Source organism: Papio anubis, chromosome 19 (genome assembly GCF_008728515.1).
Source record: "Papio anubis isolate 15944 chromosome 19, Panubis1.0, whole genome shotgun sequence".
Taxonomy (NCBI): Eukaryota; Metazoa; Chordata; class Mammalia; order Primates; family Cercopithecidae; genus Papio; species Papio anubis.
In genome coordinates, this window is record NC_044994.1 from 38,060,599 (window position 1) to 38,087,654 (window position 27,056).

At 42.3% G+C, this 27,056-nt stretch overlaps 1 protein-coding gene and 1 pseudogene across 6 annotated transcripts in view; one reads left to right on the forward strand and one right to left on the reverse strand.

The window, feature by feature from the left end:
* The window catches only part of PSTPIP2 (proline-serine-threonine phosphatase interacting protein 2), a 94,136-nt gene that overhangs the window by 32,183 nt on the left and 34,897 nt on the right, over positions 1-27,056 (reverse strand). For 3 of the 6 annotated variants that reach the window (XM_031658806.1, XM_021930093.2, XM_003914341.5), the window contains exons 2-4: positions 22,632-22,732; positions 9,772-9,849; positions 617-651 (exon numbers count right to left, since the gene is read on the reverse strand). In XM_031658806.1, coding sequence (XP_031514666.1) covers positions 617-651; positions 9,772-9,849; positions 22,632-22,732 — 214 coding nt within the window. Of the gene's footprint in view, positions 1-616; positions 652-9,771; positions 9,850-22,631; positions 22,733-22,843; positions 23,931-27,056 lie in introns of those variants that run through there. The other 3 variants (XM_031658809.1, XM_031658808.1, XM_031658807.1) reach the window with 3 other exon arrangements.
* LOC103879709 lies at positions 11,033-14,402 on the forward strand (annotated as a pseudogene).

Sequence of the window (27,056 nt, forward strand, 5' to 3'; positions counted from 1 at the left end):
AACACAGTCCCAAAGTCTGAAGCCCTGCAGAGATGGCTCTGGGAGAAGGAAGCCAGACTGAGCATAAGAACATACCAGGGGTTAGGTTGCTAGACAGTCTGGCAGGTGTGGGTGTGGAGGAGCACTTGGATGACAGTGTCTCCGTCTTAGAACCAAGAAGTATAGACAATTCTCTGAGGCAACCATTCTCCCAGCATGGTCCCTGGACCAGTGGCCTCAGCAACACTTGGGAACACGAGAGACACGCAGACTCCCAGGCCCCACTCCAGACTTCCTGAATCAGAAACCCTGGGGATGGGTCTCAGGAATCCGTGTCACTAACAAGCCCTCCAGGTGATTCTGATGCTAATGCAAGTGTGAGAAGCACGGCTCTGAGTAAGGCAAACACACATCAAGATGTGCAGGTGTACAGGTTCTCCAGTTCATTTCAAGCCTGCAGCACTTTGTCTCACCTTAGGAGTTGCTCTAATTTTTTTTGACCCACTATGAAACTGCTGTTCAAATTAGAACACACCTTTGACAACAGACACAGGGTTTGTCAAGGGCGGTGAATATATATTTTTTAAAAAGGGGTTGTCAAGGGCAGTGAATATATATTTTTTTAAAAATCACTTACGCTGTTTGAAGACTTCAAGGGCCCGCTTCAGGGTGCTAAAAAGACAAGTACATATATAATTTCAGTTCTGGAAATTCTCTGCACAATCTTATTATAATGCCTTTGCATGCTTCTCTCTGCCTATATCTTAACTTAGGACCTACAGACCAATTTTTGCCCATGAGCTAGAGAGACAGCAAAAGACCGAGACTTCTTAAGTCCAGTTTCCTCAATCCCAGGCACAAGAAATTCTTCAACTGTTCACTTGGGGAGAGCAATATGCCAAAACTCTTTGTGTTTCATTGTCTCCGATGATAGTATAGGAGTTATGACCCTTTCTCATAAGAATACCAGTGATTCTTTAAAGTATGACAAGGAGGCTGAGGCAGGAAAATCACTTGAACCCGTGAGGTGGAGGTTGCAGTGAGCCAAGATCGCACCACTGCACTCCAGCCTGGGCAACACAGCAAGACTCTATCTCAAAATAAATAAATAAATAAATAAATAAATAGTACAGCAATTCAAAATATGAATACAAGGCAACAAAGGAAGGGTTCAAACCTAGTCCTGATTGCCTCCTTTTTCATTAATTTACATTCATTTAATCAATCATCATATATTTATTGACCATAAACCAGGGGCCAGGCATTGTGTCAGATGTTAGTAAATCAATTGTACAAGACAGACCTCATCCCAGACCTCAGAGTCTAATGGAGGAGACAGACATTAAACAAATTGTATCCATTTTTTTATTGCTGCATGACAAACTTAGCAGCATAAAACAACACATATTTATTATCTCACAGTTCTGTGGATTGCCAGTCTGAATATGGTTTAGCTGGATCCTGTGCTTAGAGTATCACAGGCAGCAATCAAGGTATTGGCCAGGCTGCATTCTCATCTGGTGGCTTGACAGGGGAAGAATCTGCTTACTCAAGGTTAATATTTTACTTACCCTTGGCAATAAAATACCTAAGAATGTTTTAACTCTGATTATCCTTCCTAACAAGTTATAAGCTTTTAATGTCCAATATTTTGGCTCCATCTTGTTTTTTAAATCACCCAAGTTGACATTAATACCATTTATTTATAAACTGTTTAGATTTATCCATATGTGCCATATTCTTTGCTCACTATTCCTTCTTGCACTCCAGACCTTTTGTCCCAGATTCTTTTCCTTCTTCCTGAAGTATATTTTTTAGAAATTCCTTTATTGAAGATCTGCTCATAGTTAACTCTAATTTTTTGTTGGATAACATCTTTATTTTTCCTTCTTTCTTGAAAAATAATTTATCCAAGAAAAATAATTTTTCCAGGTTGATAGTTATTTCCTCTCAGTACTTTAAAGACATAATTCTGCAGTCTCTCGCTTCATCATTGCTGTTGAAAAATCAGCTGTTGCTCTAATAAATGTTCCTTAGTAGGTAATCATTCTTTCTGAATGCCTTTAGGACTTTTTCATTAACTTGGATCTTACTCAGTTTGACTGTTCTTGTGTACTTGTGAATTTCCTTTTAATTTATCATTCTTGGGATTTATTTTGCTTCCTGAATCTGAAGATTCATGGCTCCTATCAATTATAGAAAATTGTTAAGCTCTGTTGCTTTAGAAGTTTTTTCTCATTGTTTCTGTTCTCTCTTCTGGAACTCTAGTTAGGTTTGCACTGAACTTCTCATCCTCTTCTCCACGTCTCTTAATTTTTCTTTACTTTTAACCTCTGATTTTTTTTCTGTGATTAATTCCAGATAATTTCTTTTCTTTTTTGAAATGTATTTACTTACTTGACAAAAATTGTATGTGTTTATCATGTACAAAATGATGTTTTGAAATATGTACATTGTAGAATGGTTCAATAGAGCTAAGTTACATATGTATTACCTCATGTATTTACACTTTTTGTGGTGAGAACACTTAAAATCTACTCTCTTAGTGGTTTTCAAGAATATAATACATTGTTATTATTATAGTCATTGTGTTGTACAATAGATCTCCTGAACTTATTCCTCCTAATTGAAATTTTGTATCCTTTGATCAACATTTCCCCAAACCTTGTCCCCAGTCTCTCCTAATTTTTTCATTTCTAATTTTTGAATTCCCTCTTCAATTATAGTTAATGTGTTACTTAATGCATCTCATATACTGAATTTTTATTTTAAGTATTTTCTATTTTATTTATATAAGTTCTATCTGAATCCCTTTCAAAATTTCTTGGATACCTCTGAAAGTCACCCTACTCATGCTCTTAATTCACTCTTTTATTTTCTTTAAACATACTATATATACTTGTTTTTTAGATCTGTTAGTTCTAGTATCTACAATCTTTGCATGTCTAATTCTGCTATTTATTGCTTCTGTTGACACCCAGGACCACTCTAAACTAAATTTTTAGCTTAGGATTCTTCAGACCACTCTGATGAAATTTGGTAATTTGGAGCTCCAAATCTGCAAGATAACTGAATTGTAATTACAGATTCTCAGGAGATACAACCTCTTCCATCATTCATAATCAAGGCTTAGAGAGGTATCTTTCCTTGTTATCTTTTTTTTTTTCTGCAACAGAGTCTCACTCAGTCACACAGGCACCCAGCTTCTGCCTCCTGGGTTCGAGCAATTCTCCTGCCTCAGTCTCCTAAGTAGCTGGGATTACAGATGCCCACCAGAACACCCAGCTAATTTTTGTATTTTTAGGAGAGACAGGGTTTTACCATGTTGACCAGGCTGGTATCAAACTTCTGACCTCAAGTGATCTGCCCTCCTCGGCCTCCCAAAGTGCTGGGATTACAGGCATGACTTGATATCTTTTATTGAGATTTTTTTCTCTAGTTTAGCCTTTCATTAAGACATTATTTCTCTTCCGGTTTCTAGGCTTTCTCTGGGATTTAGGAGATGAAGAAAAGCTTGAATCCAGAGAGCTAAGTGAGCACTGAAAGACATCTCTGATTCATCTTTGGCCTGGAAGGATTTTCCTTACTTTCTTGACAGCATAGTCATATATTTATCTTAAGTCATTAAAATATATTTTAAACTAGCATTTTAAGTGTTTTATGATGGGAGGGCTTTCCCAGTATCTAGTCTACCATGTTGTGGATATGGAAGACCGTGATTCATTTTTCATACCTTCTCTCAATCTCCCCCATCCTCTCCCTTATAATCAACTTCCTTTTGCCCATTATTGCAGTTCTCCCCCAACCTACACTTCCTTAAGTGAACCCCCTCGGAGGTGCCTTGGCCCAGATAATTTTCTTGCTCACTGCTACTCTCACGGAGGCTGATCTCATGGAACTGTGGACTGTGCTCGCTCAACCCACCCAAACAGGGTTGGGATTTTGTTAACTCATAGTCCCCTACCACAGCAGCATAAGATCATGCATCATTTTAGATACGTGTGTGTGTGTGTATATATATATGGCATATATATATATGGCAAATTCTATTATTTTAGAAATTAAAGGCCCTGCATTTTCCAACTGGCCCCTTCTTTCAACTACCTCACTTTCCCCCTTCTATCTCAAAACAAAAGTTCTTTCTCTCTGCCTTTTCTCACATGAACACTTGCACCAGCTATTACAAATACACTAAGCAGGACAGTCTAAGTGCACATTCTCCATTCACTTTACCCATCTTATGATACAATTTTTCAAGGTGTACAATGCATTATAATAGTGTCCATATCGAGGCCGGGTGCAGTGGCTCACCCCTGTAATCCCAGCACGCTGGAAGGCCAAGGCGGGAGGATCACTTGAGGTCAGGAGTTCGAGACCAGCCAGGCCAACATGGTTTAACCCCTTCTCCACTAAAAATACAAAAATTACCCAGGTATGGTGGCACATGCCTGTAATCCCAGCTACTTGGGAAGCTGAAGCACAAGAATCATTTGAACCCTGGAAGCAAAGGTTGCTGTGAGCCAAGATTATACCACTGCACTCCAGCCTAGGCGACAGAGTGAGACTCCAGTTCAAAAACAAAAATAAAAATAAAAGTGTCCATATCCAAACAAATGCACCAATGGTCAACTGGAACTAATAAACCCACTCTTCAGTGATGCTCATTTGTCTTCAAAGTATGGGGAAAAAAAAGACGGATATTATAGGAGATACAACTGGAATTATTTCCCTATAGTGAGTCATAGGGTTGAAAGGCCAGCCTTCCAGCAAAATTGTCTGTTCCAAGTTTAAAACTTTTCTCCCACCACAGTGACTGACTGAAGGGCCCCTAAAGAGCAGCCCCATTTTCATTTCCTTTGTCATCGCTTTGTTGTCTCCCATCATCACTTCATTGTCATTCCTCATGTTCAGGACAAAATGACATTCCAGGAATGGAATCTGAACCATGGGAATGGTGGCCTAGCAACATTCACCCTCTCTTCTCCACGGTGTTCTCCCTGACTGTGGAAAAGGAAACTATTCTACAACTCTTTTAAAAAGGACGTTGGCCTTAAGCCCTAACAGGTCCTGTCACAGGCTTGAGTCTCTCAGGGTAGCCAATGAGGTGGAAGATCCTAGCTAGTCCCTGGATAAGCAAAATCATCCAGCTGGGCGTGATGACTCACACCTGTAATCCCAGCACTTTGGGAGGCCGAGGCGGGTGGATCACGAGGTCAGGAGTTCAAGATCAGCCTGGCTAAGATGGTGAAAGCCCGTCTCTACTAAAAATACAAAAATTAGCCGGGCGTGGTGGTGAGCGCCTGTAATCCCAGCTACTCAGGAGACTGAGGCAGAGAATTGCTTGAACCCCAGAGGCAGAGGTTGCAGTGAGCTAAGATCATGCCACTGCACTCCAGCCTGGGTGACAGAGTGAGACTCCAGCTCAAAAAAAAAAAAAAAAAAAATCATCTGCTGTCATCTAGAACATCTTCCTAAAGATCATGTCATGAGGTGACAAAAACAAGTCACCTAAACAGCGTTTCACTTCAGCCTTGGAAACGATCCCAGTTCTCCTATCTTATTACTACTTCCTCTCTGAGGTATACTCTTAGAAGGAAAACTGACTGGCTTTTATCAAGCAACAGAAAATAACTGTGTTACAGTCTCTCTGAATTTACCAAATAACAAGGCAAATGTCAAATATGTAAGGATATAAGAAATATCATTTCGGGTCAGATTCATTCCGCTAAGTATCTTCTGCAGGAAGTAGTAGAGAGAATATGCCCATTTTCCATCACATCACCTCAAAAGTTTCTGGGTATATTGCCAACAGCTTATGCTTTCATTAGAAACAAAAAAGTTTTTTTGGTCAACTGACCCACTTATCTTCCATGAAATGTTCTAAACCATTCTTTAATTACAGTGAAACTTGTCTAAGTTGATGTAGTTTGGACCCTTGGACATGCAAATGTTTTACATATTCAAAAAATAAAACTAAATCAAACAGGAAAAAGAAAACAATCCCTATAATTTAAAATAAACTGAAACAAATAAACTTAACTATAAGTAAAATTGGTTACATAATCACGCAGAGAAAGTAAATGTTTAAGTGACCTACATGGTCTAAGATCAAAAGGAACTGCAAAGAATGTTAAGCTTTATTCAGGAGTTTTATTGTTAGTAGCAATATTGTATTATCTTAAAATAATTTTATATATATAACAAAATAAAGCAAATAATTATACTAATATTGTCAGGTCTTCAATATAAGATGAAAGAAATACAAACATAAAATTTTAAACATTACGTAAAGCCCTATAAAGTTAAATTAGAATTGGAAATATCAGTATGAACTCATACTTTTAAAATCCGTTCCCTGCCAGGGCCTACATACAATGATGCCTCTGTGACAATGATCAACATTAAAACTGAAAATTTGGGCCAGGCACGGTGGCTCATGCCTGTAATCACAGCACTTTGGGAGGCCAAGGCAGGCAGATCACTTGAGGTCAGGAGTTCGAGACCAACCTGACCAACGTGGTAAAATCCTGCCTCTACTAAAAATACAAAAAATTAGCTGGGCGTGGTGGCAGGTGCTTGTAATCCCAGCTATTCGGGAGACTGGGGCAGCAGAATTGCTTAAACCCGGGAGGTGGAGGTTGCAGTGAGCCAAGACAGCACCATTGCACTCCAGCCTGGGTGACAGAGCAAGACTCTGACTCAAAAAAAAAAAAAAAAAAGAACTGAAAATTTGATCTCTAAATATAATTAATCACTAAAAGGAATGGAACCAAGTATTCTTGGAGAAAGAGCTGATTCCAGATTTAAATTTAAAGCATTTACATTGTTAATAATTGTAAAATCTTGGTGACAAATATGAGTAACTGCAAAATCTAGGTGATAGGTATATAGCTATATAGCTACTTACTATGCTCATTTTTAACTTTTCTGTGATTTTTTAATTTTCTTTTCTCTCTCTCTCTTTTTTTTTTCTTTTGAGATGGAGTCTTGCTTTGTCGCCCAGGCTGGAGTGCAGTGGCGTGATCTCGGCTCACTGCAAGCTCCGCCTCCGGGACTCACGCCATTCTCCTGCCTCAGCCTCCTGAGTAGCTGGGACTACAGGCACCCACCACCACGCCCGGCTAATTTTGTTTTGTATTTTTTAGTAGAGACGGGGTTTCACCATGTTAACCAGGATGGTCTCGATCTCCCGATCTCACGATCCACCCACCTCGACCTCCCAAAGTGCTGGGATTACAGGTGTAAGCCACCGCGCCCGGCTGATTCTTAAATTTTCATTTAAAACATCAAAAATATATAATTAACCAATGAAAAAATAAACCTTCCTTGTGCTAATTTCCTATGTCTGAGGGTATCAAGATTTTTAGGTTTATGTAACTATTAATATTTTCAATATCTCCCAATGTTTTCCTCCTCAGTAGTTCAATACCTTTCTTTGTGGTCTAGGATGAGTGTGTGTGTGTGTGTGTGTGTGTGTGTGTGTGTATGTATCTGTGTTGTATGTGTGTTTGTTTTAGAAGCAAGAGAAGACAAGAGCAAGGGCAATGTCCTATTTGTCCCTATTAGGGCCTCTGAGGGGACACAGATCTCTGGGCATCTGTGTTGATAGCACAGCCAGAGCAGGATACAGGAAAGTATGTTATGTGGTTAGGTCTGCAGAGAGAAAGCCTGACTTCCTTCTCCAAATCCTCCCTCAACATATTGGGGAAGGAATCTAGAACTTTTCAAATGAGTCGGACTGGCTACATAATTTGTGAGTCCTACTGCAAAATGAAAATGTGAGACCCCTTGTTTATAAATTATTAAACATTTCAGAATGGTGATAGCAGGGCATTAAACCAATTATGAAACCCTTCTAAGTGTGAGTTGCCATAGGATACCAAGGAAACCAGCCTTGTATAAGAGGGAGTGTATTCCTAACGTAGGCACCATGTCCTGGTCATTTCTGTATCCTCAAAGTATTAAATGAATGACTGAAAAATAAAAATTATGGTACAGAAATCTCACATGGGTGGTGACAACTATAAAATGATGCAAGGAAGACATGAAATTGACCTAAATGCCCACCAATGATAGACTGAATAAAGAAAATGTGGTACATATACACCACGGAATACTAGGAAGCCATAAAAAAGAATGAGATCACGTCCTTTGCAGGGACATGGATGGAGCTGGAGACCATTATCCTCAGCAAACTAAAATAGAACAGAAAACCAAATACCACATGTTCTCACTTATAAGTGGGAGCTAAATGATGAGACCACATGGACACGTGGAAGGGAACGACACACACTGGTGCCTATCAGACGGTGGAGGGTGGGAAGAGGAAGAGGATCAGGAAAAATAACTAATGCGTACTGGGCTTAATACCTGGGAGATGAAATAATATGTACAACAAACCCCCATAACACATGTTTACCTATGTAACAAACCTGCACATGTGCCCCTAAACTTAAAAGTTTTTTTGCCAGGCGCGGTGGCTCACGCCTGCAATCCCAGCACTTTGGGAGGCCAAGGCAGGCGGATCACCTGAGGTTGGGAGTTCGAGACCAGCCTGACCAACATGGAGAAACCCCATCTCTACTAAAAACACAAAACTAGTCAGGCATGGAGGCGCATGCCTATAATCCCAACTACTCGGGAGTCTGAGGCAGGAGAATTGCTTGAACCCAGGAGGCGGAGGTTGTGGTGAGCCAAGATCGCACCACTGCACTCCAGCCTAGGCAACAAGAGCAAAACTCCACCTCAAAAAAAAAAAAAAAAAAAAAAAAAGTTTTTTTAAAATAGTGCAAAATCTCCTATAGTTATCACAAACCAAAAAATACATGTGCAATTTTATATTTTATATATAATTTTACAGGTATTTTACTTAGGATAGACATTATAAAATAATATCAACACAGCCCTCTGGGCACCTCTGCTATCAACACTTGCACAGACGCCCAGAAGTCTGTGTCCCCTCAGAGGTCCTAATGGGGACAAATAGGACATTGCCCTTCCTCTTTTCTTCTTTTGCTTCTAAAACACACACACATACAGTACACACACATACATATACACACACAAGAAGCCCTTCTATTAAATTTCTAGTATAAATATATATAATATAACTCTATCATTGAAAAAGTATACATATAAAAAGACTTCAAGAAAAACTTAGACGGTATTAATAACAGGTTGTGGCTTCATAGTCCACTTTAGCCATTTTTCTGCTTGTCTTGATTTTTCACAATTGAACATAAGAAAAAAAAAATTGCAATTTTTTTAGGCCAAGTACAGAGACACGTGCCTGTAGTCCCAAGGACTTGGACAGCTGGCGGGTAAGGATCGTTTTTTTTAAAATCTTTTGAGACAGAGTCTTGCTCTGACACCCAGGCTGTAATGCAGTGGCGCGATCTCAGCTCACTGCAACCTCTACCTTCTGAGCTCAAACCATCCTCCCACCTCAGTCTCCCAAGTAGCTAGGATGACAGGCATGGGCCACCACGCCCGGCTAATTTTTCTATTTTTAGTAGGGATGGGGTTTTGCAAAGTTGCCTAGGCTGTTCTTGAATTCCTGGGCCCAAGCGATCCACCCGCCTCGGCCTCCCAAAGTGCTGGGGCTACAGGCATAAGCAACTGTGCCTGACTGAGGATCTTGAGTTTGAGTCCAGCCTGGGCAAAATAGTGAGACCCCATCTCCAAAAAAACAAAATTCTTTTTTCAACCTCCTGGTAACTCTGTCTGCTGAAGCGAAGGGGCTCCCGGGCATTATTAACCAACCTGGAAACCAGAAAAAAACTTGGTACATACTTGGTTTCAGACTGTCCACACGGCTTCTTCCTAGAGAGGCTGAGCAGATCTTTGCCATATCTCTCTTCAACTGCTGCCCTAGGGGAACAGAAGAGAAGGTTATGGGTCCTTCTCAGAGTTGACTCTTTGTTAAGACACAATGACCCTCCCCTGGAAAGCAAAACTGCACTTGTGACCGCAGAAGCTCAGATACAACACCATTCTCTAAAATGCAAGACTCCCTCTATATGATGGGGAACAACTGTGAAAAGATCAATGGCCCTCATCTCTCTGGTGGTCTTCTCCAGTTAGAAGTCCCTAACATGAACATTATGTGAACATTACAGTAAAACTGAACATTTGTTTAAGTGGAATAAGAAATGCTCAACCCTCCTCCATCTTTTCTAAGAGTGCCCTTTACCATGCTATAGAGCCCTTCATTCACAAGCAATTCAAATACGTCACTAAACTGTACCAAAGGAAGGGGAATTTCAGGAAAGAAACTCTGTAGTCAGCGTACCCTATAAAAACACTGATTGTTACTCGGCATTGCAGGGTCAGTTCCAGTACTAAACATCCTCCTTCCTCTTCCCCTCTCCCGGCTGCTTTTTGTCACCATCTCCATTTCTTGTCCCAGCCCAGCCTTATCTAAACCATACGGTTAGGACAGAGTGATTTAGGCTCATCTACCCTACTTTTTTCTTCAGATTTAAAAAAAATATGTAAGCAATAAACGAATATATCCTCACGGTAAAAGACTGCAACATCACAAAGGTAGACAGTCTAAAACACGCCAGCACCTTCCCACTCTCTTCCAGCTCCACTGCTCTCCCCAGGGGCAGCCACTGCCAAGGTTGGTAGTTAGCTTTCTAGTCCCTTTTCTCTGCATTTACATGCCCGTATCTCACATATACACATATATGTAACTTTCATATTTACATATTGAGATCATTCTATTACTAAAACTAATTAGTAATAATATTTGATGATGATTGTAACGGTGATTTCTTTCTGCAGGTATACAAATAGGAAGGATGAACAGATGCATGCAACAAATAATTTTTAAAGAATAAGACCATATGACCAGGTGCAATGGCTCACACCTGTAATCCCAATACTTTGGGAGGCCAAGGCGGGTGGATCACCTGAGATCAGGAGTTCGAGACCAGCCTGGCCAACATGGTGAAACCCCGCCTCTACCAAAAATACAAAACATGAGCCAGGCATGGTGGCCCATGCCTGTAATCCCAGCTACTTGGGAGGCTGTGGCAGGAGAATCGCTTGAACCCGGGAGGCGGAGGTTGCAGTGAGCCGAGATTGCGCCATTGCACTCCAGCCTGGGCCACGCAGCGAGACACTGCCTTAAAAAGAAAAGAGGCGCCCAGGAGCAGCGAGGTTCCACTGAGCACTTGCGTCTCTCCTCAAACCTAACGATGCCGCGGGAACTGAGGAGCCAAATGAAACTGGACGGGAGAACCGAAGCGAAGCCGAAGCGTTAGCCCAGAGCGAGGGCGGACTGGAAAGCCGGAGCGGGGCCCGGCGCGCCGCCCGAAAAGGCTGCCCCTTCATCCCAGCGGTAACCGCCGCGGAAGAGGAGAGATGGCTCCGGCTCCGCCAGCGGCACCGCCTCACGCTGGAGGAGGGCAAACTGGGCGTGGAGCGGTGCCTGGAGGCGCTGGTCTCCGGCGACATAGAAGACGACGAGATCGGGCGGCTGCGGCCTCTGCGGGGCCCGCGGGTTCAAGGATATGAAGACTTGGGTGACTCAGAAGCGGAGAATGAAGCAAAAGGTAATTTTGCACCTCAAAAGAAGCCAGTTTGGGTGGATGAAGAAGATGAAGATGAGGAAATGGTTGACATGATGAACAATCGGTTTCGGAAAGATAATGATGAAAAATGCTAGTGAAAGTAAACTTTAGAAAGACAACCTTAAGAAGAGACTTTAAGAATTCCAGCATGCCGTGGGAGGAGTACCTGCCTGGGCAGAGACTAATAGGCGGAAAACATCTTCAGATGATGAAAGTGAAGAGCATGAAGATGCTTTGTTGCAAAGGACAGGGAATTTCATAACCACAATAACTTCTCTGCCAAGAGGAATCCTGAAGATGAGGAACTGCCAGCGTTCCTCATCTGAACGTCCTACTGCTGCTCAGATCTCATCTGTGCAGTTCCATCCGTGTGCACAGATTGTGATTGTCGCTGGATTAGATAACCTGTATCACTATTTCAGGTTGATGGAAGAACAAATCCTAAAATCCAAAGCACCTATTTGGAAAGGTTTCCAATCCTTAAGGCTTGTCTTAGTGCTAATGGGGAAGAAGTTTTAGCCACGAGTACCCACAGCAACGTTTTTTATGTCTATGACATGCTAACTGGAAAATTAATTCCTGTGCATCCAGTGAGAGGTTTGAAAGAAGATGGTGAGGAGCTCTGAAGTCTCCCCAGATGGGTCCTTCTTGCTCATAAATGGCACTGCCAGGTATTTGCATGTGCTATCAATGAAGACCAAAGAACTGATTGGAAGCATAAAAATTAATGGAAGGGTTGCAGCATCCACGTTCTCTTCAGATAGTAAGAAAGTATATGCCTCTTTGGAGGATGGAGAAGTTTATGTTTGGGATGTGAACTCAAGGAGGTGCCTTAACAGATTTGTTGATTAAGGCAGTTTATATAGATGAAGCATTGCCACATCTAGGAATGGATAGTATGTTGCTTGTGGTTCTAATTGTGGAGTAGTAAATATAAACAGTCAAGCTTCTTGTCTCCGAGAAACAAAGCCAATAAAAGCTATAATGAACTTGGTTACAGGTGTTACTTCTCTGACATTCAATCCTACTACAGAAATATTGGCAGTTGCTTCAGAAAAAATGAAAGAAGCAGTCAGATTGGTTCATCTTCCTTCCTGTACAGTATTTCAAACTTCCCAGTCATTACAAAGAAGAATATTTCTCATGTTTATACCATGGAATTTTCTCTCAGAGGTGGATACTTTGCCTTGGGGAATGAAAAGGGCAAGGCCGGCCGGGCGTGGTGGCTCACATCTGTAATCCCAGCACTTTGGGAGACCAAGGCGGGTGGATCACCTGAGTTCAAGACCAGCCTGACCAACATGGAGAAACCCCGTCTCTACTAAAAATACAAAATTAGCCGGGTGTGGTGGCAGGTGCCTGTAATCCCAGCTACTTGGGAGGCTGAGACAGGAGAATCACCTGAACCCAGGAGGCGGAGGGTATGGTGAGCTGAGATCGCGCCATTGCACTCCAGCCTCGGCGACAAGAGCAAGACTCCGACTCAAAAAAAAAAAAAAAAAAAGAAAGAAAAGGGCAAGGCCCTGATGTATAGGTTGCATCATTACTCAGACTTCTAAACAGACTATTTGAAGTCCAGTTGAGTCACAAGAGAAGCCTGTCTTGATATATCATCTCAGAAAATTTCCCAAATGTGTGATAATATGTGGAAAATGGTTTATAAAGCCAGCTATGCTTAAGAGCCAGTAATGTCTTAATAAACATGTGGCAGCTTTTGTTTGAAAAAAAAAGTAAGAGGATGGAGATACTCAAACATTTTAACAATTTATTTCTATTTTTGACCATTGTAGATGTTTGACAGCATGCTGGAAGTGTTAGATAATAAGCACTGTTGTACTTCCACCTCCTCAATATTGTTTACATTTTGTTTCATTTGTGTATAACATATTCTGTTCTCCAATCATATTTCCCCCAGTTGTTTAGTCTGAACTATTTATTGAAATGAATTTGAAGCTCAATAATTGTCCTGTTATCATAATTATTCATCTCAAAGATTTTAATTTGGATTCATTTCTTGCTTGACTAAATTTTATCACTACATAATCTTTTGTCAAAATAGCTCAAGGTAGGAAAGGGGTCAGTATTCCCTGAGTTCTTTCATATTTGAGACTATTTACCTGTGGCCTTTATATTGGACTGACAACCTCACTGGTGTAATGACTGTTCTTAAGTGTTCCCTCAGAACTTGGCTGAACTTGTTCCACTGGCTTCTGTCATTGTATAGAAGTCTGGGGCCGTCCCAAATTTCCCCTGATTATTTCTGTATAGACAACTTGTTTTTTCCTTCCTGCATACTTGAAGAATTCTTTATTTAGTTCAATAACTTAGCCAGGATGTGTGTTAACATTGGTCCTTATGTAATCATAATCAGTATTGATTACTGTGTATCAGAGTTTCCTGGTTCATAGTGTGCCCTTCAGATCTATTTAGTCCTTCCTTTCATGACATTTTTCCTGTATTATATCTCGGAATACTTCCACTATTCTTTTGGGTAAATTTTCTACTTGGGTCAGTTATCCAGATGTTGGATTGGCTTTGTCTGTTCTTGAGTTATGGGCTCTGGTTCTTTGGTTGCTTTTGCCTTGATATCTTTCTTCCTTCCTTCCCTCCTTCTTTGGTGGAGGTGCATTTGCATGGCTGTTTTGGGATTTGGCTTCATCTTGCTCCTGGTACTGTGGGCAGCCCTATCTACTTGTCTGAGACTATGCAAGTGATTTCTCCTTCTGGTCTTAGACAGTACTCAGTACTACAGTTTTAGCAATAACCCTGTTTCTTCTCAGGACTCCATTCTTCGACTTTACTTCTAAAGTTTTTCCAGCTCCTGACAATGTAAAGTACACCTGAAGCTGACTCTAGTTACAGAAAAAGATGCATCTTAACTCCCTAGTAACCATTTCTAACTTTCTGAATCTCTGTTCACTATATCTATATAAAAATTTATTAACATGCTACAATGACATTTAATATTTTTACAGGTAAAAAGACATTCAGGCCATTTTCATTTTTTAAAATATATAATATACAGGCATTTTATCCTTTTATCCTCAGAATCATATCCATTAAGATTTCTTTAGAATCTTTTGTTGTTTCCAGGACGAGAAACCACTCACTCAGTCTCCTTCTTGTAAGAGGAAGGCATCATGAATCTAAACATACCATAGGCAACATCTTGTTCCCCATGAAACAAGATGTTCTCCTAGAACCTGGGAAGTAATGAGTTCCAGCAAGCATCATGGTGTGCTTTTTGGAGAAAAGAAGGAGCTTTAATAGAAGTGAAACTAGAATCTCAGCCTCATAAAACCAGGGAACAACCACTGAGGTTGAGAGGGTATTTCCCTAGTAAATGGGAAGCAATGGGTCCAGGCAGGCAATGAAGGAATTACTAGAACATCACAGAAATCATGCTTGAATAAGTAGGCCTTTATCTAGATCACCCTCCTACCACCTATCCGATTTTTTCTGTCTCATCTGATCATCAATTTGTCATTTATTGAACATCCACAATGTGCCAGGCATCATACCAGGTGCTAAGAACACAGAGATGGCTGAAATATGAGACCTGCCTAGTGGAGCTCATAATCTAGCAGAAGAGAGAGATGTAAACCAATATTTTAGTTTACTATCATGTAACAAGGGCCAGATGAAAATGTACAAAATAGTACAGGAAACAGAAGAGGCAATACCATACCTCTGAGCACTTAGCTGGCTACACTTCACAAAGCTCTCCTTAAAAACCCCAACTCCCTTTGACCTCGCTTCTCTCCAAATTCCCAGACCAGGAATAATCCATGTGCCATTTTCCCTTCAGCAACCCATGACAGGCTGGGTGCCGTGCCTCACACCTGTAATCCCAGCACTTTGGGAGGCTGAGGCGGGCAGATCACCTGAGGTCAGGAGTTCCAGACTACCCTGGCTAACATGGTGAAACCCTGTTTCTTCTAAAAATACAAAAAAATTAGCTAGGTGTGGTGGTGTGCACCTGTAATCCCAGCTACTCAGGAGGCTGAAGCAGGAGAATCGCTTGAACCCAGGAGGCAGAGGTTGCAGTGAGCCGAGATCATGCCATTGCACTCTAGCTTAGGCAGTAAGAGCGAAACTCCGTCTCAAAAAAAAAGAAAAAGAAAAAGAAAACAGGAAAGAAAGAAAGGAAAAACAACCCATGACAAACATCATCAGATACTGCCTTTTCCATCAGGTCTGAAAGCAGCCTCAGGATGATTCTCAATCTAGTGCTCCAGGTTGCCCCAAAATCAGAGTGAACAGATAAGATGAAATCCTTTTGCCATAAAACCTGACACTTAAATATTTTTCTCAATTTTACTGTATATGCTATTCACAGCACCTCAACTGAATAAGTTCATTGGGAAGAATTAGATCCAAGGGGCTCTCACAGAACATCTCGTACAGTCCAAATTTTACGGCTAAGGAAACTGGAACCTAGAAAAGTCTAGGGCCTTGAATAATATCAGCGCTGGCTAGTGAGGAAGCCAGGATTAGAAGGCCGCCCAGGTGTCTAAACTCCCATCCCAATACTCTATTTCCCATGTTGCTCTCAGCTTCCAGTACATTCTTTTGGGCACAGGTGTTCCTCCCACAAAATAGGTTGCAGTCTCAACCCCCAGCATCTTAGACTATGACCTTATTTGGAAATAGGGTCCTTGCAGACGTAATCATTGAGATAAGGTCATACTGGAGTAGGGTGGCCTCTTAATCCAGTATGACTAGTGTCCTCACAAGAAGACAATGGGCTGGGTGTGGTGGCTCACACCTATAATCCCAGCACTTTGGGAAGCCAAGGCAGGTGGATCACCTGAGGTCAGGAGTTCAAGAACAGCCTGGCCAACATGGTGAAACCCCATCTCTACTAAACACAAAAATTAGCAGGGTGTAGTTTTGCACATCTGTAGTCGCAGCTACTCAGGAGGTGAAGGCAGGAGAATCGCTTGAACCTGGGAAGCGGAGGTTGCAGTCCGCTAAGATCATGCCGCTGAACTCTAGCCTGGGGGACAGAGTGAGACGCCATCTCAAAAAAAAAAAAAAAAAAAAAAAAAGACATTGTGAAGACACAGGGGAAGAACACCACAGGATGATAGAGGAAGAGATGGGAGTTATGCAGCTGCAAGCCAGGATATGCCAAGGATTACTGATGACACCAAAAACCAAGAGAAAGGAATGGGACACCTTCTCCAATAAAGCCTTCAAGACAGCAAGATTCTGCCAACATCTTGATTTTGGACTACTGGCCTATGGACTTGTGAGAGAATAAATTCTGTTATTTAAAGCCATTCAGTTAGAGGCAATTTGTCCCAACAGCCCTAAAAAACTAATATGGTACATAATGGCTTCACAACTTTACCAGCTAATGCATGAAGGAATCTGTCATTCCCATCCTGGCAATCTGTCCTCCTTAAGGCTGTCCTGAGACATAGCCGACACAGTGAGGGTCCCGGAAACAGAGCTGTAGCCAGGGCAGGTTGACCATGGGACGTACAGGAGCTTATGGGGAAGAGTACAGAGTCCCAAGGCACCGGGGCTGTGGATCCCCAAGAGCATAGGTATAGCTGCTAATCTACAAATGGTGAAGAATTCTGGACATAAAGGCGTTCCACAAGCATGCTTCCCTCCTCCCTACTCAGGATCCTATCGCAGCACACAATTAAGAGAACTGACTTGGCTGCCAAGTTCCTGTTCTCCTTCAGAGAATACACCCAACTTTCTCAAGAGACCATTAAGTAAAGTGGAAAAACCACCAGACATGAAGTCAATAGGAATCCCAGCTTTACTACTTACTGATATTATAATCTTGGGCAAGTCATTTAAATCCACTAAACTTCAGTGTTCTTGTCTGTAAAAGGAAGCTAATGATATATTCCCTACTTGGCTTCTACACTTAATATAACAATATTAGTAAAGGTTATGGAACTTGCCTAAGATCAGTGGGTACCATTTACTCACTATGTATTGTGTACCAGCTACTCTACTGGGCACAGTGTACTGGTTAATAGCAGATTCCAGGGCCCAAATTTTCTAGGTTTGAAACCGTATCTACAGCTAATTAGCTGTCTGACCTAAGGCAAGTTCCGTAGCCTCTCTGAACCTCAATTTCTTCAATTATAACATAAGGATGAGAAAACTTACCATACAGAGTTTTTATGAGAATTAAATAATACATACAAAACACATTGTAGCTTCCATAGAGTAAGCTTTCAATAAACAGAAGCTATTAATATAATCTCATTTAATCATCCCTAGCTACCCTCTAAGGTATGATTAACCTTATTTTTATAGTTCTCATTTTCTGCTCATATCAGGAGCTCATTATATAATATTTCGCCACATCTGGGCATCTGAGGGTGGGAGAGTCCATGGGCTTGGGCTACCAGTGACAGGATGGCTTCATTTTAATTGTTAACCAGCTGAAAGAGTTCAGACTAAAGTCCTATGCAGAATGTTTCCTTTAAAGAGAAATAAGGTCGGGTTGCTCACGCCTATAATCCCAGCACTTTGGGAGGCTGAGGCAGGCCAGATCACTTGAGACCAAAAGTTCAAGATCAGCCTGGCCAATAGGGAGAAACCCCATCTCTACTAAAAATACAAAAATTAGCTGGGTGTGGCGGTGCACACCTGTAATCCCAGCTACTCGGGAGGCTGAGGTGCAAGAATTGTCTGAACCCGAGAGGCGGAGGTTGAAGTGAGCCGAGATTGCACCACTGTACCCTAGCCTGGATGACAGAGCGAGACTCTGTCTTTAAAAAAAAAAAAAAGGGAGAGAAATGAAAGAAGAGGAAAATTTGACCTGGACTTGGAAGGATGGGGAGAATTTACTTAGGCATCAAGGAAAAAGGAGGACTTTCCAGGTGGGGAAATACTGAAGTAAAGAGGTACAGGCAGAGACATCCAAAGCATGCTCACCAATAAACCCATCTGGCTGAAATAGACAGAATGGGTATAATGAGTGAGATTGTATAAACAGAAAAGAGAGGGAGAGTGTGTCTGTGCTGGGAACTAGCCCATCTCCTCAGATCGCCACCAGCCCTTTTGCCGGTGTTGATGAATCATAAACACAGGGGTTGTATGAGACCCCCGTCCTCACCGCCCCTCCGGACCATTCTGGGTTCTGTCACTTTCTAGATTCCCCTGGTAAATTACTTAAACCTCATCTACAAAGCTACACTTCTGTTCCAAGAAACCTTATGCAGCCAATATAAGTACCAAAGGGATGTGTAAGCCTCAATGTTATGGTTATATTACGTAACTATTCAGATGTTGGCTGTGGTTGCCAGCATCACCTCTATTATTGTTGTGCTTTTCCAGCTGACAGAAGGGTAAACCAGATAAATTTACAATTCACTGATGGAGTGTTTGTTACTGTGTTTTGTTACTTATAGTATTATTTAATTATATATTAATTTAATTAATATCAATTTTGATTTAATATTATTACAATATTAATTGTTAATATGTTACAATATTAATTGTATCAATTTTAGTAGTTATTAACAATTATTATAACAATGTAGTAGTTATAAACAATTATTGTAACAATTGTTAACAATTATTAATTATTAACAATTATTGTAACAGTTGTTACAATAACCCTGTATGTTAACTGTTCTCATCCTTATGTTACAATTGAAGAAACTGAGGTTCAGAGAGATTATGGCATTTGCCTAAGGTCAGACAGCTAATAAGGGGTAATATGGTTTCAAACCTAGGAAAGTTGGGCTTTGGAATCTACCCTATGCATCTAGCAAGCCTTCAATAAACAGCAGTTATTATATAATCTCATTTAATCACCTGTATCTACCCTCTGAGCTAACTTTATTTTTATATGTCTACCCTGGATGCAAGAATCTGCCCTATGGGTGGCAAGAAAGGCAGCCTCCCTGTCCCTCCAGAGCAGCACATGAGCGGCTCCTTGCACTGGGGTGATTGTTCTGTCCAACCCCACGGAGTGCAGATGAATTTACTGCAATCTGTCTGGGTACAACCAACGAAAAGGGTATTTCCTAGTTCCCGTAATGGAGGTAAAATGTGGCACGGAGGGGTGCAGTGCTGGGTTCCATCCAGGGAAGAGAAGGGCGTGGGAGCTCACAGGGAAGTATAGTATCTCCCCCTTCCCCTTGCCACTAAACTGCCAGAAATTCGAGAGGCCCATGGTAGGACTTTGACACTTTTGGAAAGTCTTAAAAGTACCCCATTAGATATAGGGCATGTTTAGCCATGTACCATATAAAAGTGTTATAAATGTATGTGTATTAAATTTGATGAACTCAAAATAATAAATAACGTATGACATTGGACAAGAGGTGGTTGTTCAAAAATAACTATTACATATAACAGTCTGTTATCTTTGCCCCTGTATTGGTGTGTGTTTGCCTCTTGTCTCTAAGAACCACAAATATCCCAGGGTTCTACATGTAATTTTTGTTTGTTTGTTTTTTGTTTTTGTTTTGAGACGGAGTTTCACTCCTGTTACCCAGGCTGGAGTGCAATGGCGAGATCTCAGCTCACTGCAACCTCCACCTCCTGGGTTCAAGTAATTCTCCTGCCTCAGCCTCCCAAGTAGCTGGGATTACAGGCATGCGCCAGCACGCCCAGCTAATTTTGTATTTTTAGTAGAGATGGGGTTTCTCCATGTTGGTCAGGCTGGTCTCGAACTCTCAACCTCAGGTGATCCACCTGCCTCGGCCTCCCAAAGTGCTGGGATTACAGGTGTGAGCTACCACGCCCGGCCTCTACATGTAATTTATGACAGCTCAGTCATATAATGTTTAAGACTCAAGGAGGATGTTTCAGTCATATTAGATTATGGCACAAATGCAGCCGACTGAGTCTCAGTTCCCACAAGCATCCTGCACCCACCTGAACAAGAGGAAAGCTGGACCCCCACGCCTGGAGGACTGTCCTTCTGCACATGAATTACCCTTGAACAGGACACAGTGGAGGAACAAACACACAGCCTCAATGACAGCAGCTTCCTTCCTGCAAGCGTGCCACAGGAACAGAGGCCCAAAGCCAAGCAGGCCACACACTCAGGGGCTGCATCTCCACGCCCAGGGCATGCCTATCTGACACACTGATCTAATGCCTGCAGATTCTTCCCCAGAATTGGAAAGCACAAGACTGACTTCTTTTTGCTATAAAACCCATGGGGGGAGAGAGAACATATACTAGAAATACAATATAAATAATAATTTTTATTCTCCATATATTTCCTACTCTTACGTATTTTTGTGAATCGTTTTTAAAAGTGAGACCTTAGCTTTGGGGTCCTATTTGGACTAGTGTTTTTCAACTGTGGGTCACGACCCATTTGTGAGCCATAAATCAATTCAATGGATTATGACCAGCAATTTTTTTTTGAAAGACAGTATCTCACTCTGTCACCCAGGCTAGAGTGCAGTGATGCAACCAGAGCTCACTGCAACCTTGAACTCCTGGGCTAAGTGATCCCCCAACCTCGGCCTCCTGAATAGCTGGAAGACTAGCATTTCAAAATTAAATACAACCGGATAAATTGACAGGGTAGTCCTGTTTCATTGTTTTGTTTATGCATGTGTGTACTGGGTGGCTGTGTAAAATATATTTTTTTGAGGGTCATGTTCAAAAAAGTATGGAAGCCACTGATTTAGACAAACCCCACTGTATCAGGGGACCCTTGGATGGTCTTGCCAGGCAGTCAGTGCCTGGGGTCCTGAGCCAACAGATACTTCCTTTCTCTGCAGATGTATTCCAAGGCCATTTCATTCCCAGGAGGACATTTATAGAAGTCATAAATGGAGGAGGAACAGAAAAAAGCAGAGTCCTCTGCAATCTCTAGATCCTTCATGCTCATGAAACTCTGTCCTAGCACTGTTGAAGGAAGGAGGAAGCCCACCGCCAGTGTTTGTAAAAAGAAAGACACACTTTTTAACTGGGTGTCAACACTGTCAACCATCTTGGGTAGAAAAGAAGGGAACTGCTCCCTTAAAGGGGGAGGAGCAGCGGCCAGCTCCACAGCGCTGACAGTAGCCGAGCCTCTCTTGGTTCACCCCTCCTCAGGCCTCCAGGTCCTCCAGACCTTTGGGATGGCTCAAGGAGACAGGCCTCACCACCCAAGGGCTGGGCAACCAGTGTGAGTAAGTTTGATCGTTACCAAATTTTCTCTTGAGTAGAAAGTGAGAGAGTTGACCAAAAACACTTTGATGTCTGTATCTCTGGGTTCTGAGCCTTTCACTTACTGCCTTACAAATAGAACTTGTTCATTGATTTGAATCTTGGCAAGGATCCTGATCTTTGGCCCCAAATCCTCTTAACATATTCTTTCATCCAGAACCTCTGTAAAATGGAATATTCTAGATGAGTAAGTTTCCACAAAACTAAGTTTTGTGCTTTTTTTTATCTTATCCATTTTTAAAAAGAAGATAAGAAAATCCTCTAAACCATGGCAGTTCCCCATGGACCACCATGCCCTGCCACCCCCAGGAGCGTCGTGATCGGCTTCACCGCTTTCCCACATCTCTTCATCCTGCTGGTCTCTGAGCTGCGCTCTGCCTCCCACTAACCACGTGGGCCATCTGATTCCCACCTCGAGCGTGCTGTTCTCCCAGATATTCAGGTACTTCTTCACCTGTCAAATCCATCTCACCCTCTGAGGGCCACCAGAAGGACCTACTCCTCCGTGAAGCCACCCCATCCTCTATTTTATTTCCTTCTTTCTTTACCTCCCTCCCTCCCTCTCTCCTTCCTTTCTCCTTTCCTCTCCTTTCCTACTTTGCCAATCTTCAGCGGTCTCCTCCTCAGTAGTCTAAAAGCTACATCATGGGGTCTTTCAGTGTTATTTGTAACACAGTATTAAGTATGTTTTGTTTCTTATTATAATTCATTCACAGTTTCATCATAAATCTTATGTGTCAAACTTGTTTCTAAGAACTTTAGGACAGAAGTATCATGTACTTCTCGGGTATCATCCCATAACCTAGAGCAGAGGGTCTTCAGAACCATTAAACACAAATGAAAAATAGGAAATTGTTCCTTGTCGGTGTGGAGACATCTTGGCCCACCCTCTTCAGAGAGGACAGGGCATCGTACCTTTCTTTTAGAAACTCTTCAAACTCTTTGCAGTTCTTGCGGCCGTTGTTCAGATGCTGGATAATGCTGTCGTAGCCGACGGTGCTGAGGATGTCTGCACTCTGGGGGAAAGACAACATAGCATCAGACCAGGAATGGAAGGCAGCCCCAAGGCCGGAGAGAAGATGGGGCAAAAGAGGTGAGAAGCTGGCCATAGAATGTTGCTGACTCACTTTGAGATGGTGCAGGGACCCCCTTAGGAGCCTGTCAGGCTTCTCCACCCTCACCCTGGAGATGAAGGAACATGTTTCAGTTCCTTCAAGGAAAATTCCAGGTATCTAGCTAGCCCTGCAACCAGAAATTAGGGAAGTGAATGAATAATCCACCAAACAAGCCACCCAAGTAAGTCAGGATCACAAGATATTTGGTTGCCTATAGAAACAAAGATAACATCTTTACATACATCCTTGAGTTGTTTTTCAGAAACCAGGACTCTCACCCGATGACAAATGCTGATCACAGTCATGTTGACCTTCGACAGACTGGAACCAGGAAACGGATAAAGAAGTTCCAGAAATTCCTCAGCCCCTAACTTACTTTGGAAACCCCCTCACTCCTGCCTTTAAAAACCCTTGCTTATAAGCCATCATGCCCCTTTTCCTTGCTTGGTGCCCTGCAATAAATGCCTTTCTTCCTGTAACTGCAAACCTTTGTGTCAGTGTTGGGCTTTGCTGTGCCCAGTGAGCAGATTCAAGTTTAGTTCAGTAACGCTTTACCTCCAAGACACCTCCAAGCCGAGAAGAACAATGCAAGAAGTAAGAACACATGTTGTGTGAAACAGTTTTTTAACTGATGAGACTGAAGGGCCACAAAACAGGAAGTGACAGACGAATCACAGGCACATGGATGAGGGAGCTGGCTAGGCTGAGGTCCCTCTGTGGATCCTCTACTCAAGCCCAAAGTCAGGCAAGGAGAGGGAGAAGGAGCTGGGCACCCAGGCCAGCCTTCTGTCATGTGCTTCCTTATACTGCCGGATGGAAACTGACCTACGCTACAGGACCATGTAACCTGGTGCTATACAATTTTTCTCTGTCCTTAAACTTGCCACTGAACTTCACCCTGATAGCTCTTCCTACCACCAGTTAGCACTACTGAGGGTCAAGGGTATCTCTGCAAAAGACAAGCAGCTCTAAGCCAGGAGCCAGGAACCAGGATTCAGGAGTGGGAGAATAGGGCTGTCTGTCCACTGGGAAGCATGAAGCATGCTCTCTGTGGTCATTGGCCCCAATTAGGGGAGAAGGACTATATATGTGTGTATAAATATATATATATATTTTTTTGTTTTGTTTTGTTTTGTTTTTGTTTTTGTTTTTGTTTTAAATACAGAGTCTCACTCTGTTGCCCAGGCTGGAGTGCAGTGGCACGATCTTGGCTCACTGCAACCCTCGCTTCCTGGGCTCAAGTAATCCTCCTGCCTCAGTCTCCTGAATAGCGGGGACTACAGGATGTGCCACCATATCCAGCTATTTTTTGTAGTTTTAGTAAAGTCAAGGGTCTCGCCATGTTGCCCAGACCGGTCTCAAACTCTTGACCTCAAGCAATCTGCCCGTCTTGGCCTCCCAAAGTGCTAAGCATGAGCCACCATGCCTGGCCAAATTTTTAAATTAGCAACTTATTTATATTTTATTCTACTGTGCTCTCCAAGGTTGAAGGGACCAGGCTAAGTCCCCCAACCAGCAGCCTCAGATGCAGCACATTTTAAAAATCAAGCCAAGTCCCCAAACCAACAAATCAGTACATTAAATAACACTCCAAAGTGTTCCCTAAGGAGGCTGGTTCCCTAGTTTCCACCCCCAAATGCATACAATGGGTTGTCTGATTCAGACCATAGACCCTAAGAGGTTGGTTAGCTGGCCTCTGAATGTGCCCTGGGGAGTTTTGAACTCATCCACCCCATCCCAGCCAAGGCAAACCAACCCTTCCCAGCCCCAGTTTGCAGAAGGAAGTGTGGTTCCGTATGGGATAAGGGTCTATATATATATATATATATACACTTTAAGTTCTAGGGTACATGTGCACAACTTGCAGGTTTGTTACATATGTATACATGTGCCATGTTGGTGTACTGCACCATTAACTCATCATTTACATTAGGTATATCTCCTAATGCTATCCCTCCCCGCTCACCCCACCCCATGACAGGTCCTGGTGTGTGATGTTTCCCACCCTGTGTCCAAGTGTTCTCATTGTTCAATTCCCACCTATGAGTGAGAACATGTGGTGTTTGGTTTTCTTTCCTTGCGATAGTTTGCTCAGAATGATGGTTTCCAGCTTCATCCATGTTCTTACAAAGGTCATGAACTCATCCTTTTTTATGGCTGCATAGTATTCCATGGTGTATATGTGCCACATTTTCTTAATCCAATCTATCATTGATAAACATTTGGGTTGGTTCCAAGTCTTTGCTATTGTGAATAGTGCTGCAATAAACATACGTGTGCATGTGTCTTTATAGCAGCATGATTTATAATCCTTTGGGTATATACCCACAGACACTTCTCAAAAGAAGACATTTATGCAGCCAACAGACACATGAAAAAATGCTCATCATCACTGGCCATCAGAGAAATGCAAATCAAAACCACAATGAGATACCACCTCACACCAGTTAGAATGGCGATCATTAAAAAGTCAGGAAACAATAGGTGCTGGAGAGGATGTGGAGAAATAGGAACACTTTTACACTGTTGGTGGGACTGTAAACTAGTTCAACCATTGTGGAAGACTGTGTGGCGATTCCTCAAGGACCTAGAACTAAGGATAAGGGGTTTCTAAAGATACCTCCCTACCCAGCCCTGGACACTAGAGAAGCAGAATTTCTCTCTTCCATTTGCTGCCACTTATGATGGCCTCGTTGAGCAGACAGCAGTCCCAGAAAGACCCAGTGGGACCCAGGCCTGGGGCTGATTTCAACTTGGCACCCTAACAAGCCATTTTGCCTTGCACTTTTTAAATGGATGTATAAAATCATCAAAACTTTTATAGATTATGAATCTAAGTTAGAAATGTTTAATTCTATGCTTTGTAACTGCTGTTTGAGCACAAATTTAGACCTTAGAAAGCCCAAAAAACAGCTTCCACCAAAGCCTCATTTGTCCACTGGCCTCCTCCATACATGCCCCTCTGTCTTAGCCAGGAAGGCATCTAACTGCCCCTGAAATACAGCACTCAGCAGCGGCTCTAAGATGATGCTAACATTATCCTCTCCTGAATTCAGATATAGCCCCTCAATTCCCAGGTTTTCCCGAAGACTTCTCTGAGTAGCCCCATTACTCCCTTCTCTAGGTTCTCAGAGTCCCTAGCATCTGAATTTGTTGTTTGCTATCATGCCTGTGAATACCTTTCTGTCCCAACTCTACTGCAAGTGCTTGCAGCTTCTTTCAAGTTTTGAACTACCCCTGCACCCCCTCCCAAAAAATCTATCTTAATATTATTCACATCAAAGGCCTACAGTAAAATTCTGGAGAATGAAAAGGCCTATTGTGCTTGCTGCCAGATGCATTAGAAGAGAACAATGAAAACAGATTCCTGAGTGATGAATGAATGGGTACCAAATGGTCAGTGTCAAAACCGGTTTGTAGACAGGAGTCTTTGCTCTTCCCAGAGAAAGACACTGAGCTTCCTCTTTTCTTTTCTTTTTTTTTTTCATTTTGAGACTGGGTCTCACTCTCTCACCCAGGCTGGAGTGCACTGGCTTGAACATGACTCACTGCAGCCTCGATCTCCCAGGCTCAAGCAATCCTTCCACTTTAGCCTCCCAAGTAGCTGGGACTACAGGCACACTACCATACTTGGCTAATTTTTTTTTCTTTAGTAGAGGTGAGGTCTCACTATGTTACCCAGGCTGATCTTGAACTTCTGAGCTCAAGCGATCCTCCCGCCTTGGCCTCCCAAAGTGCTGGAATTGCAGGCATGAGCCACCAAACCTGGCCCCTTTTTCTTAATTAAGGATGTGGATACTCTTTGAGTGGGATTGCGCGAGTGGAACTAGGCCAGAGTTTCCTGGAAACACAAACCAAAACCACAGACCTCCCAGCTGCCAGCCTTTAAAAAAATCAGAATTGCTGCTTCAGAGGAGTGGCTGGACTACAGAGGCAGCCAAGAAAGGAAATCCCCAGGAGAAAAGAAAGAGTGCTGAAGGCCAAGTTAAAGTGGTGGAGGACTTGGTCTGGAAACTCCTGCCTATGTTACTCAGAGAACACAGGTGGTAAGTTGATTGACAAAAATAAGCATAGAAGGGCCAAGAAAAAGGGCAAGACATCCTCTAGCATATACTATTTGGTATCATGAGTTAACATCTTTTTAAAAAATCATTTAACTCCTTGAAGGGCATCTGGATTATGCCGAAACTATCATCCACAGTAGTTTCCATATTAATACTATTTG